The 13,903-nt window shown below is 42.7% G+C and overlaps 1 protein-coding gene across 1 annotated transcript in view; it reads right to left on the reverse strand.

Annotated features, from left to right (window-relative positions):
* Positions 1-11,191: 11,191 nt before the first annotated feature.
* Positions 11,192-13,903, reverse strand: part of LOC121302239 (transmembrane protein 238-like) — a 4,797-nt gene continuing 2,085 nt past the window's right edge. Inside the window, exon 3 of the mRNA XM_041232077.1 lies at positions 11,192-11,869. Within this exon, the coding sequence (XP_041088011.1) occupies positions 11,725-11,869 (145 nt within the window). The 3' untranslated portion in view covers positions 11,192-11,724. The remainder of the gene's footprint in view (positions 11,870-13,903) is intronic.

Genomic DNA, 13,903 nt, shown 5'->3' on the forward strand with positions numbered 1-13,903 from the left:
TAACTGTGTGATTGATTGGTAATGCATTGTGATTCTAGTGTAACTGTGTGATTGATTGGTAATGCATTGTGATTCTAGTGTAACTGTGTGATTGATTGGTAATGCATTGTGATTCTAGTGTAACTGTGTGAGTGATTGGTAATGCATTGTGATTCTAGTGTAACTGTGTGATTGATTGGTAATGCATTGTGATTCTAGTGTAACTGTGTGATTGATTGATGATGTATTGTGATTCTAGTGTAACTGTGTGAGTGATTGGTAATGCATTGTGATTCTAGTGTAACTGTGTGATTGATTGATGATGTATTGTGATTCTAGTGTAACTGTGTGAGTGATTGGTAATGCATTGTGATTCTAGTGTAACTGTGTGATTGATTGGTAATGCATTGTGATTCTAGTGTAACTGTGTGATTGATTGGTAATGCATTGTGATTCTAGTGTAACTGTGTGAGTGATTGATGATGTATTGTGATTCTAGTGTAACTGTGTGATTGATTGGTAATGCATTGTGATTCTAGTGTAACTGTGTGATTGATTGGTAATGCATTGTGATTCTAGTGTAACTGTGTGATTGATTGGTAATGCATTGTATTCTAGTGTAACTGTGTGATTGATTGGTAATGCATTGTATTCTAGTGTAACTGTGTGATTGATTGGTAATGCATTGTATTCTAGTGTAACTGTGTGATTGATTGGTAATGCATTGTGATTCTAGTGTAACTGTGTGATTGATTGGTAATGCATTGTGATTCTAGTGTAACTGTGTGTGATTGATAATGCATTGTGATTCTAGTGTAATTGATTGATTGGTAATGCATTGATGTGATTGGTAATGTGATTCTAGTGTAACTGTGTGATTGATTGGTAATGCATTGTGATTCTAGTGTAACTGTGTGATTGATTGGTAATGTATTGTGATTCTAGTGTAACTGTGTGATTGATTGGTAATGCATTGTGATTCTAGTGTAACTGTGTGATTGATTGATAATGTATTGTGATTCTAGTGTAACTGTGTGATTGATTGGTGATGTATTGTGATTCTAGTGTAACTGTGTGATTGATTGGTAATGCATTGTGATTCTAGTGTAACTGTGTGATTGATGATGCATTGTGATTCTAGTGTAACATTGTGATTCTAGTGTAACTGTGTGATTGATTGATTCTAGTGTAATGCATTGTGATTCTAGTGTAACTGTGTGATTGATGATGTATTGTGATTCTAGTGTAACATTGTGATTCTATTCTAGTGTAACTGTGTGACTGTTGATTGGTAATGCATTGTGATTCTAGTGTAACTGTGTGATTGATTGGTAATGCATTGTGATTCTAGTGTAACTGTGTGATTGATTGGTAATGCATTGTGATTCTAGTGTAACTGTGTGATTGATTGGTAATGCATTGTGATTCTAGTGTAACTGTGTGATTGATTGGTAATGCATTGTGATTCTAGTGTAACTGTGTGATTGATTGGTAATGCATTGTGATTCTAGTGTAACTGTGTGATTGATTGGTAATGCATTGTGATTCTAGTGTAACTGTGTGATTGATTGATGATGTATTGTGATTCTAGTGTAACTGTGTGATTGATTGATGATGTATTGTGATTCTAGTGTAACTGTGTGATTGATTGGTAATGCATTGTGATTCTAGTGTAACTGTGTGATTGATTGATGATGTATTGTGATTCTAGTGTAACTGTGTGATTGATTGATAATGTATTGTGATTCTAGTGTAACTGTGTGATTGATTGGTAATGCATTGTGATTCTAGTGTAACTGTGTGATTGATTGATAATGTATTGTGATTCTAGTGTAACTGTGTGATTGATTGGTAATGCATTGTGATTCTAGTGTAACTGTGTGATTGATTGGTAATGCATTGTGATTCTAGTGTAACTGTGTGAGTGATTGGTGATGCATTGTGATTCTAGTGTAACTGTGTGATTGATTGGTAATGCATTGTGATTCTAGTGTAACTGTGTGATTGATTGGTAATGCATTGTGATTCTAGTGTAACTGTGTGATTGATTGGTAATGCATTGTGATTCTAGTGTAACTGTGTGAGTGATTGGTAATGCATTGTGATTCTAGTGTAACTGTGTGATTGATTGGTAATGCATTGTGATTCTAGTGTAACTGTGTGATTGATTGGTAATGCATTGTGATTCTAGTGTAACTGTGTGATTGATTGGTAATGCATTGTATTCTAGTGTAACTGTGTGATTGATTGGTAATGCATTGTGATTCTAGTGTAACTGTGTGATTGATTGGTAATGCATTGTGATTCTAGTGTAACTGTGTGATTGATTGGTAATGCATTGTGATTCTAGTGTAACTGTGTGAGTGATTGGTAATGCATTGTGATTCTAGTGTAACTGTGTGATTGATTGGTAATGCATTGTGATTCTAGTGTAACTGTGTGATTGATTGATGATGTATTGTGATTCTAGTGTAACTGTGTGATTGATTGGTAATGCATTGTGATTCTAGTGTAACTGTGTGATTGATTGGTAATGCATTGTGATTCTAGTGTAACTGTGTGATTGATTGGTAATGCATTGTGATTCTAGTGTAACTGTGTGATTGATTGGTAATGCATTGTGATTCTAGTGTAACTGTGTGATTGATTGGTAATGCATTGTGATTCTAGTGTAACTGTGTGAGTGATTGGTAATGCATTGTGATTCTAGTGTAACTGTGTGATTGATTGATGATGTATTGTGATTCTAGTGTAACTGTGTGATTGATTGATGATGCATTGTGATTCTAGTGTAACTGTGTGAGTGATTGGTAATGCATTGTGATTCTAGTGTAACTGTGTGATTGATTGGTAATGCATTGTGATTCTAGTGTAACTGTGTGATTGATTGGTAATGCATTGTGATTCTAGTGTAACTGTGTGATTGATTGGTAATGCCTTGTGATTCTAGTGTAACTGTGTGATTGATTGATAATGCATTGTGATTCTAGTGTAACTGTGTGATTGATTGGTAATGCATTGTGATTCTAGTGTAACTGTGTGATTGATTGATGATGTATTGTGATTCTAGTGTAACTGTGTGATTGATTGATGATGTATTGTGATTCTAGTGTAACTGTGTGATTGATTGATAATGTATTGTGATTCTAGTGTAACTGTGTGATTGATTGGTAATGCATTGTGATTCTAGTGTAACTGTGTGAGTGATTGGTAATGCATTGTGATTCTAGTGTAACTGTGTGATTGATTGGTAATGCATTGTGATTCTAGTGTAACTGTGTGAGTGATTGATGATGTATTGTGATTCTAGTGTAACTGTGTGATTGATTGGTAATGCATTGTGATTCTAGTGTAACTGTGTGAGTGATTGGTAATGCATTGTGATTCTAGTGTAACTGTGTGATTGATTGGTAATGCATTGTGATTCTAGTGTAACTGTGTGAGTGATTGATGATGTATTGTGATTCTAGTGTAACTGTGTGAGTGATTGGTAATGCATTGTGATTCTAGTGTAACTGTGTGATTGATTGATGATGTATTGTGATTCTAGTGTAACTGTGTGATTGATTGGTAATGCATTGTGATTCTAGTGTAACTGTGTGAGTGATTGATGATGTATTGTGATTCTAGTGTAACTGTGTGAGTGATTGGTAATGCATTGTGATTCTAGTGTAACTGTGTGATTGGTAATGCATTGTGATTCTAGTGTAACTGTGTGAGTGATTGATGATGTATTGTGATTCTAGTGTAACTGTGTGATTGATTGATGATGTATTGTGATTCTAGTGTAACTGTGTGATTGATTGATGATGTATTGTGATTCTAGTGTAACTGTGTGATTGATTGATGATGTATTGTGATTCTAGTGTAACTGTGTGATTGATTGGTAATGCATCGTGATTCTAGTGTAACTGTGTGATTGATTGATGATGTATTGTGATTCTAGTGTAACTGTGTGATTGATTGATGATGTATTGTGATTCTAGTGTAACTGTGTGATTGATTGATAATGCATTGTGATTCTAGTGTAACTGTGTGATTGATTGATAATGTATTGTGATTCTAGTGTAACTAATATTGATTGGTGATGTATTGTGATTCTAGTGTAACTGTGTGATTGATTGATGATGTATTGTGATTCTAGTGTAACTGTGTGATTGATTGATGATGTATTGTGATTCTAGTGTAACTGTGTGAGTGATTGGTAATGCATTGTGATTCTAGTGTAACTGTGTGAGTGATTGGTAATGCATTGTGATTCTAGTGTAACTGTGTGATTGTTTGATGATGTATTGTGATTCTAGTGTAACTGTGTGATTGGTAATGCATTGTGATTCTAGTATAACTGTGTGAGTGATTGGTAATGCATTGTGATTCTAGTGTAACTGTGTGATTGATTGGTAATGCATTGTATTCTAGTGTAACTGTGTGATTGATTGATGATGTATTGTGTGAGTTCAGTGTCCATGACAGTATGCTGTAAATAACAAAAGTTTGTGTCAAATGGGTACACTCAATATGTGTGTGTGTTGTGTGGTCAGTGGAGTCCTGCTTGTACAGTTCTGTGTGTGTGTGTGTGTGTGTCTCTGCAGCTGTGAGTCCTGCTTGTTTATAATATACAGTTCTGCAGTGTGTGTGTGTGTGTCTCTGTGTGTGTGTGTCCTGTGTGTGTGTGTGTGTGTGTGTGTGTGTGTGTGTGGCCAAGACATTCGACACAGGACGAACAAATATTATATGTCACCCTAAACGACGTCACCACACACACACACCTACAGAGTTTTTGTTACGTCGACACTGCAGGACGAACAAATATTTATATGTCAAGACGTCACACACCACACACCACCACCACTCTGAGACGTCATGCCTTGTTTCAATGACGAACAAATATTATATGTCAAAGACGTCACACACACACACACACATAGACACCGACCACTTTTACCACTTTTCCACGGTGTGTGTGTGTGGTCTCTGTAGAGGTGTGTGTGAATATTGCAGTGTACAGTGTGTGTGTGTGTGTGTGTTTGGCTTGTGTCAGTTCTGCAGTGCGTGTGTGTGTCTCTGTAGCAGTGAGTCCTGCTTGTGTGTGTGTGTGTGTGTGTGTGTGTGTCTCTGTAGCTGTGAGTCCTGCTTGTTTATAATATACAGTTCTGCAGTGTGTGTGTGTGTGTGTGTGTGTGTCTCTGTAGCTGACCTGAGACGAACAAATGTTTATCAAATCGTGTTTCTGCAGTGTGTGTGTGTGTGTGTGTCTCTGTAGCTGTGAGTCCTGCTTGTTTATAATATACAGTTCTGCAGTGTGTGTGTGTGTGTGTGTGTGTGTGGTGTGTAGTGTTGTGTGTGTGTGTGTGTGTGTGGTGTATACAGTTCTGCAGTGTGTGTGTGTGTGTGTGTGTGTGTGTGTGTGTGTGTGTGTGTCTCTGTAGCTGTGAGTCCTGCTTGTTTATAATATACAGTTCTGCAGTGTGTGTGTGTGTGTGTGTGTGTCTCTGTAGCTGTGTGTCCTGCTTGTTTATAATATACAGCAGTGTGTGTGTGTGTGTGTCTCTGTAGCTGTGAGTCCTGCTTGCAGTGTGTGTTGTCACATACCAGTTCTGTGTGTAGATACTGTCTGTGTGACATCTGACACACATGTGAAGACGACACTTGTTTAAATATAACATGTCAAGACGTCACATCTGACACTCAGGACGACTAAATATTACATGTGCAACTTCACAAACACACACCACAGAGAGCTCCTTTTTTAGAACGAACAAATATTATATTGTCAAGACGTGTGTGTGTGTGTGTGTGTGTGTGTGTCTCTGTAGCTGTGAGTCCTGCTTGTTTATAATATACAGTTCTGCAGTGTGTGTGTGTGTGTGTGTGTAGCTGTGAGTCCTGTTTCCGACGAACGGACAAATTGTATGTTGTGTGCGTCTGTAGCTTTGACGAACAAATATTATAATGTGCAAGACGTGCAGCACACACACCCACACACGAACACACACAGACGACATGTGAGTCCAGTTTGACGATAACAAACACTCTGTTCAAGTACGTCCTGCTTGTTTATATTATATAACACGTCTGCAGTGTGCTGTGTTGTGTGTGTGTGTGGTGTGTGTGTGTGTGTGTGTGTGTGTCTCTGTAGCTGTGAGTCCTGCTTGTTTATAATATACAGTTCTGCAGTGTGTGTGTGTGTGTGTGTGTGCTGTGTGTGTGTGTGTGTGTAGCTGTGAGTCCTGCTTGTTTATAATATACAGTTCTGCAGTGTGTGTGTGTGTGTGTGTGTGTGTAGCTGTGTGTGTGTGTGTGTCTCTGTAGCTGTGAGTCCTGCTTGTTTATAATATACAGTTCTGCAGTGTGTGTGTGTGTGTGTGTGTGTGTGTGTCTCTGTAGCTGTGAGTCCTGCTTGTTTATAATATACAGTTCTGCAGTGTGTGTGTGTGTGTCTCTGTAGCTGTGAGTCCTGCTTGTTTATAATATACAGTTCTGCAGTGTGTGTGTGTGTGTGTGTGTGTGTCTCTGTAGCTGTGAGTCCTGCTTGTTTATAATATACAGTTCTGCAGTGTGTGTGTGTGTGTGTGTGTCTCTGTAGCTGTGAGTCCTGCTTGTTTATAATATACAGTTCTGCAGTGTGTGTGTGTGTGTGTGTGTGTGTACAGTACACAAAATAGACAGAACGACAGTCAGCACCCCGAACCACAATATCGACACTATTATGGTGACAGTTCTGTGTGTGTGTGTCAGTGTGTGTGTGTGTGTGTGTGTGTGTGTGTGTGTCTCTGTAGCTGTGAGTCCTGCTTGTTTATAATATACAGTGTGTGTGTGTGTGTGTCTCTGTAGCTGTGAGTCCTGCTTGTTTATAATATACAGTTCTGCAGTGTGTGTGTGTGTGTCTCTGTAGCTGTGAGTCCTGCTTGTTTATAATATACAGTAGTCCCTGTTGTTGCATTGTGTGTGTGTGTGTGTGTGTGTGTGTCTGTAGCTGTGTGTGTGTGTGTGTGTCTTATAATAGTCCTGCTTGTTTATAATATACACTTCTGCAGTGTGTGTGTGTGTGTGTGTGTGTGTGTGTGTGATGTGTACACAACAAATATCGTACTACTGCAGACGAACAATATTGTTATACGTCAGACGTAGTGTGTGTGTGTGTGTGTGTGTGTGTGTCTGACTCTCCGGACGACTTGTTTATATGTCAAGCGTCACACACACACACAGCCACACACACATCGTGTGTTTGACGAACAAATATTATATGTCAATACGTCACACACAACTGTGAGACATCGACCTCAGGACGAACAAATATTATATATGTCAAGACGTGTGTGTGTGTGTGTGTGTGTGTGTGTCTGTAGTGTACTCAGGACAACAAATATATATATGTCAAGACGTCACGCACCCACACACCACACACAGAGACATCGACACTCAGGACGAACAAATATTAATCTTCAGACGTGTCACGCACACACACACACACACACACACACATGCGACAACACTCAGTGACGACAAATATTATATTGTCAAGACGTCACGCACACAACACACACACACAACTGCATCGACACTCAGGACGAACAAATATTATATATGTCAGTGCAGTGTTTGTGTGTGTGTGTGTGTGTCTCTGTAGCTGTGAGTCCTGCTTGTTTATAATATACAGTTCTGCAGTGTGTGTTGTGTGTGTGTGTGTGTGTGTCTGTAGCTGTGAGTCCTGCTTGTTTATAATATACAGTTCTGCAGTGTGTGTGTGTGTGTGTGTGTGTGTCTCTGTAGCTGTGAGTCCTGCTTGTTTATAATATACAGTTCTGCAGTGTGTGTGTGTGTGTGTGTGTGTGTGTGTCTCTGTAGATCCCTCTGACACTCAGTTTTATACAAATTTTATCTGTCATGTGTGTGTGTGTGTGGGTCTGTGTGTGTGTGTGTGTGTGTGTCCTCTGCAGACAAGAGTCCGACGCACGAACAAATATTAATATGTCAGTTCTGCAGTGTGTGGTGTGGTGTGGTGCCGTCCTCTTGTAGCTGTAGAGTCCTGCCTTTTTATAACAAATATTATATGTCAAGACGTGCTAGGTGTGTGTGTGTGTGTGTGTGTGTGTGTGTGTGTATGATCGACACTGGGCAGTTATAATATACAGTTCTGCAGTGTGTGTGTGTGTGTGTGTGTGTGTGTCTCTGTCTGTGAGTCCTGCTTGTTTGTAATATACAGTCTCTGCACACTCACAGGACTGAACAAATATTATATGTGATCCTGCTGTGTTTACAACAGACACAACACCTGCAGGCTCACACAAACTCACACACAGAGACATGCACACTCAGGACGACAAATAGTATATGTCAAGACACATCAAGTGTTGTGTGTCTCTGTAGCTGTGAGTTCTGTTGGTACAGTACTGTGAGGAGCTCTTCGTGTCACTCTGTAGTATAATTAATTACAATTACTGCAGCCAGTAACTGTAACTGATTGTAATTATCACTGTAACACATGGAGGTCTCACTGTGTGTGAGTGTGATTGACCTGGTGTGGTGTAAAGTAGCATATTCAACTGTAATAAATGCACTGAGAACGTTCTCATGAATCCCAGTGGAATGATCGAAGAGCCAGAATCTCTGTAGCGATGATGTCAGTACAGGAGGTCAGACTGCCACAAACTCCAGTCATCTGCAATTTCAAAAACAGAACACATCATCTCAGGGTTTTATTAAACAAATACCAGTAACATCCCAGTTTATAACCAGTAACCAAGGCTGCTTTGTGTGTGTTGTGTGTGTCTCTGTAGCTGTGAGTCTTTGCTTGTCTGAAGATCAGTGAGGACCCTGCTTGTTTATAATCGTAGGATTCATGCGGTGACAGGGATGTGTGTGTGTGTGTGTGTCTCTGTAGCTGTGCAAAAGTCCTGCTTGTTTATAATCCTCAATACTACTCTCCACCCAGAGCGCAGTAAACTGCAGGCTTTATACAGGTGTGTCCCAATCAGTGGTGTGCACGTAATACACTCACCGGCCAGTGGTGAGACTTGTGTGTCTCTGTACCACGATCCCTTGAATCGTGTGTAAGTACGTGTGTGTCGTTGTCCTCTGTAGCTGTGATCCTGCTTGTTTATAATATACAGTTCAACAAGTGTGTGTGTGGTGTGAGTGAATGTGTCCACGTGGACCGGGATGAGTCTGTTATGCATTTGCTTTGTAATTACCTGAACTTTAATATCACAGGTTCAAACATGCCCATGTGTGGTGTGTGTGGGTGTTAATCAATTAATGTACTGTATGAGTGGTGAGTCCTGCTGGAGGAATAATATACAGTTAATAGGAGTGTGTGCTGTCAGTGTGCGCATGTGTGTGGTGTGTTGGCGGCCACTTTGCTACACTGCCCTATACTTGTGCTACCTTGCCCCTCTGTATAATATACCATTTCTGCAGTGTGTGTGTGTGTGTGTGTCTGTCTGTGTGTCTCCTCTCTTGACTCTCATAATCTCCTCTCTCTAAAGTGCTTTGTGTGTGTGTGTGTGTGTGTGTTGCTCAAAGCTGTGAGTCGGCTTGTTTACAATCTAAACAGTTCTACAGTGTGTGTGTGTGTGAGATCACGTGCTGTGAGCTGTACTCTTAATCCAGATTCTGTCTCCCGCAAAGTTTTCAGTGTAAACACACTGACACTGCATTGTCATGTATAAAGTCAGTTTTGTCAATGCCTAAGCATGTTGTAGGTATGTTCATTTCATTTACATTTTATGCAGTGTGTGGTGCATGTGTTGTCTAGGTGTAGTGGCCGTATCTCGTGTCACAGTTAGTCACGCTGCTGTTTGAGACTAATAAAAGATTATATGTCAAGAGTGCTGTGTGTGAACTGCAGCTGTGTGTGTGTGTGTGTGTGTGTAAAGGTGACGCAGCTTCTCTTGCTGTGAAATGAACACAATGATTAACACTGGAACTCCCAAGAGGGTCATTCAGCATGTCTTCGGTATTAAAATTGAAATTGCAGTGCGTGTGTTTAAAGGGTAGATCAGGACCTGTGCTGTGTGTGTGTGTGTGTGTGTGTCTCTGTAGCTGTGAGTCCTGCTTGTTTATAATATTTGTTTCTGTCGACTGTGAAAATGTTGATCGCAATTTCAAACGATAAGCTGTGGAGTCCTGCTTGTGCGTAACACTCTTACTAATTACACCAGTGTGTCCAAAACAGGTAACCAGTGTTCGTGGTCTGTGGGCGTTCAGTGTGTGTGTGTGTCTCTGTAGCTGTGAGTTCTGTTGGTACAGTACTGTGAGGAGCTCTTCGTGTCACTCTGTAGTATAATTAATTACAATTACTGCAGCCAGTAACTGTAACTGATTGTAATTATCACTGTAACACATGGAGGTCTCACTGTGATTGTGAGTGTGATTGACCTGGTCTGGTGTAAAGTAGCATATTCAACTGTAATAAATGCACTGAGAACGTTCTCATGAATCCCAGTGGAATGATCGAAGAGCCAGAATCTCTCTAGCGATGATGTCATACAGGAGGTCAGACTGCCACAAACTCCAGTCATCTGCAATTTCAAAAACAGAACACATCATCTCAGGGTTTTATTAAACAAATACCAGTAACATCCCAGTATATAACCAGTAACCAAGGCTTCTTTAAAAGCCTTTTCTTACCTCTTATTGGCTTTATTTACAGTATCACTGGCCCTTCCCTTTAAAAGAGTGGCGACCAGTAACATTGCCACTGAAGATCAGTGAGGGTATAGTTAGCACAATGTGGTCCCATTCTACCAGCCTCACCCCTTTGCAGCTGCCTGTCACAGGCATGGCACCACTGGTGGTACAGGTGGACGGCCCAGATGCAGGGAACGTACCATCGCTGCGAGCTGCAGGCAAAAAAGTTTTGTTGTAGGCGCTGAGAGGCGCGTTTATTTTCACAAACAATGACTCCTCCGAACTACTGCGCTCCACCCTAGAGCGCAGTAAGGTCTGCAGCTTTATCCAGGTGACCAAAAAAAAATTACTCGCCCAGCAGACAACAATGAATCAATGCATTAACTCGGGGATGTACAGTAGCCTAGCTTCTGCACAAAGGTGGTTTTACATGAGGGAGCTTTTAACCCCATTCATGCTGCCAAATATGAGGAGATACAGTACAACATAACGGTGCGAGTGTGATACGTATATGACATACGTTGTAATCCACTTTGAGGACGACCTATGTCTACCTTTGTGCCCTGGAGTATACCCTCTCTCCTGGTCAGGGTGACTCACCTCTCTGTGTCTCACTCCTCTCTCCTGGTCAGGGTGACTCACCTCTCTGTGTCTCACTCCTCTCTCCTGGTCAGGGTGACTCACCTCACTGTGTCTCACTCCTCTCTCCTGGTCAGGGTGACTCACCTCACTGTGTCTCACTCCTCTCTCCTGGTCAGGGTGACTCACCTCACTGTGTCTCACTCCTCTCTCCTGGTCAGGGTGACTCACCCCACTGTGTCTCACTCCTCTCTCCTGGTCAGGGTGACTCACCCCACTGTGTCTCACTCCTCTCTCCTGGTCAGGGTGACTCACCTCACTGTGTCTCACTCCTCTCTCCTGGTCAGGGTGACTCACCTCACTGTGTCTCACTCCTCTCTCCTGGTCAGGGTGACTCACCTCACTGTGTCTCACTCCTCTCTCCTGGTCAGGGTGACTCACCTCACTGTGTCTCACTCCTCTCTCCTGGTCAGGGTGACTCACCTCACTGTGTCTCACTCCTCTCCTGGTCAGGGTGACTCACCTCACTGTGTCTCACTCCTCTCTCCTGGTCAGGGTGATTGTGTCATTCTGATTTTTCCTGCTGTTCAGTCGTCTGCTGAGTGATCGAGCAAGTCTCTCCACAGCGCCCCCGCCTGGGCGCCCTGCCTTCTCACACTCCAGCCCCTCGATATTACCACTAAGAGTCAATACAGAATCAATACAAAATCAATACAGAATCAATACACAGCACAGCCCTCGACATCACCACTGATACATTGACACACTGTCATAGGCTGGCGTGAGTGGTGACGTCGGACCCTGCAGAATCACAGTGCTGTGAGGTGCAACGGTGAAGGCGTGAAAATAAACACAACAGCCAACAAACAGACAGACAAACAAACGGTGTGGAACTAAGCAAGCATCGAGTAGCACTTGCTATTCTCCACAACTAGCACTTCCTATTTTTCTTTTATTATTATTTAAACTCTTCTCCACACCTGTTCGCGCACACACACACAAACACACACACACACACACACACACACACAGTCAACATGCGCGCACACACAAACACACACACACAGTCAACACATACTGCAGCCCATGATATTGCCACTGATACAATAATTATCCAACCGTACACCCCCTTTCCCCCTATCCCAGTCCCCCTCACCTCCCTCTCTCTCCTTTCCCCCTCTCTCTCCTCTCCTCTCCCCTTTCTCCCTCTCTTTTCTCTCCTCTCTTGTTCCTGGAATGTTGTCCCTGGCTACATTTCCATCTCATTGCCCTGCATTTGCCTCTGCTGTTAAACAGAGAAGCATTAACTCTTAAAGGGATTTCACTGAAGAAACAGCTCCCTGAATCTCACCTGCCTGTCCTGCACCTCCATTCACACACAGAGCTCTCAAACTAACACCCTGAATCTCACCTGCCTGTTCTGCACCTCCATTCACACACAGAGCTCTCAAACTAACACCCTGAATCTCACCTGCCTGTCCTGCACCTCCATTCACACACAGAGCTCTCAAACTAACACCCTGAATCTCACCTGCCCGTCCTGCACCTCCATTCACACGCACAGAGCTCTCAAACTGACACCCTGAATCTCACCTGCCTGTCCCGCACCTCCATTCACACGCACAGAGCTCTCAAACTGACACCCTGAATCTCACCTGCCCGTCCCTGCACCTCCATTCACACGCACAGAGCTCTCAAACTAACACCCTGAATCTCACCTGCCTGTCCTGCACCTCCATTCACACACAGAGCCCTCAAACTAACACCCTGAATCTCACCTGCCTGTCCTGCACCTCCATTCACACACACAGAGCTCTCAAACTGACACCCTGAATCTCACCTGCCTGTCCCGCACCTCCATTCACACGCACAGAGCCCTCAAACTGACACCCTGAATCTCACCTGCCTGTCCCGCACCTCCATTCACACACACAGAGCCCTCAAACTGACACCCTGAATCTCACCTGCCTGTCCTGCACCTCCATTCACACACAGAGCTCTCAAACTAACACCCTGAATCTCACCTGCCCGTCCCGCACCTCCATTCACACACACAGAGCCCTCAAACTGACACCCTGAATCTCACCTGCCTGTCCCGCACCTCCATTCACACGCACAGAGCACTCAAACTGACACCCTGAATCTCACCTGCCTGTCCTGCACCTCCATTCACACACAGAGCTCTCAAACTAACACCCTGAATCTCACCTGCCTGTCCTGCACCTCCATTCACACGCACAGAGCTCTCAAACTAACACCCTGAATCTCACCTGCCTGTCCTGCACCTCCATTCACACACAGAGCTCTCAAACTAACACCCTGAATCTCACCTGCCTGTCCTGCACCTCCATTCACACACAGAGCTCTCAAACTGACACCCTGAATCTCACCTGCCTGTCCTGCACCTCCATTCACACACAGAGCTCTCAAACTGACACCCTGAATCTCACCTGCCTGTCCTGCACCTCCATTCACACACACAGAGCCCTCAAACTGACACCCTGAATCTCACCTGCCAGTCCCGCACCTCCATTCACACACACAGAGCTCTCAAACTGACACCCTGAATCTCACCTGCCTGTCCTGCACCTCCATTCACACACAGAGCTCTCAAACTAACACCCTGAATCTCACCTGTCTGTCCTGCACCTCCATTCACACACAGAGCTCTCAAACTAACACCCTGAATCTCACCTGTCTGTCCTGCACCTCC

Source organism: Polyodon spathula, chromosome 29 (assembly GCF_017654505.1).
Source record: "Polyodon spathula isolate WHYD16114869_AA chromosome 29, ASM1765450v1, whole genome shotgun sequence".
NCBI classification, from domain to species: Eukaryota; Metazoa; Chordata; class Actinopteri; order Acipenseriformes; family Polyodontidae; genus Polyodon; species Polyodon spathula.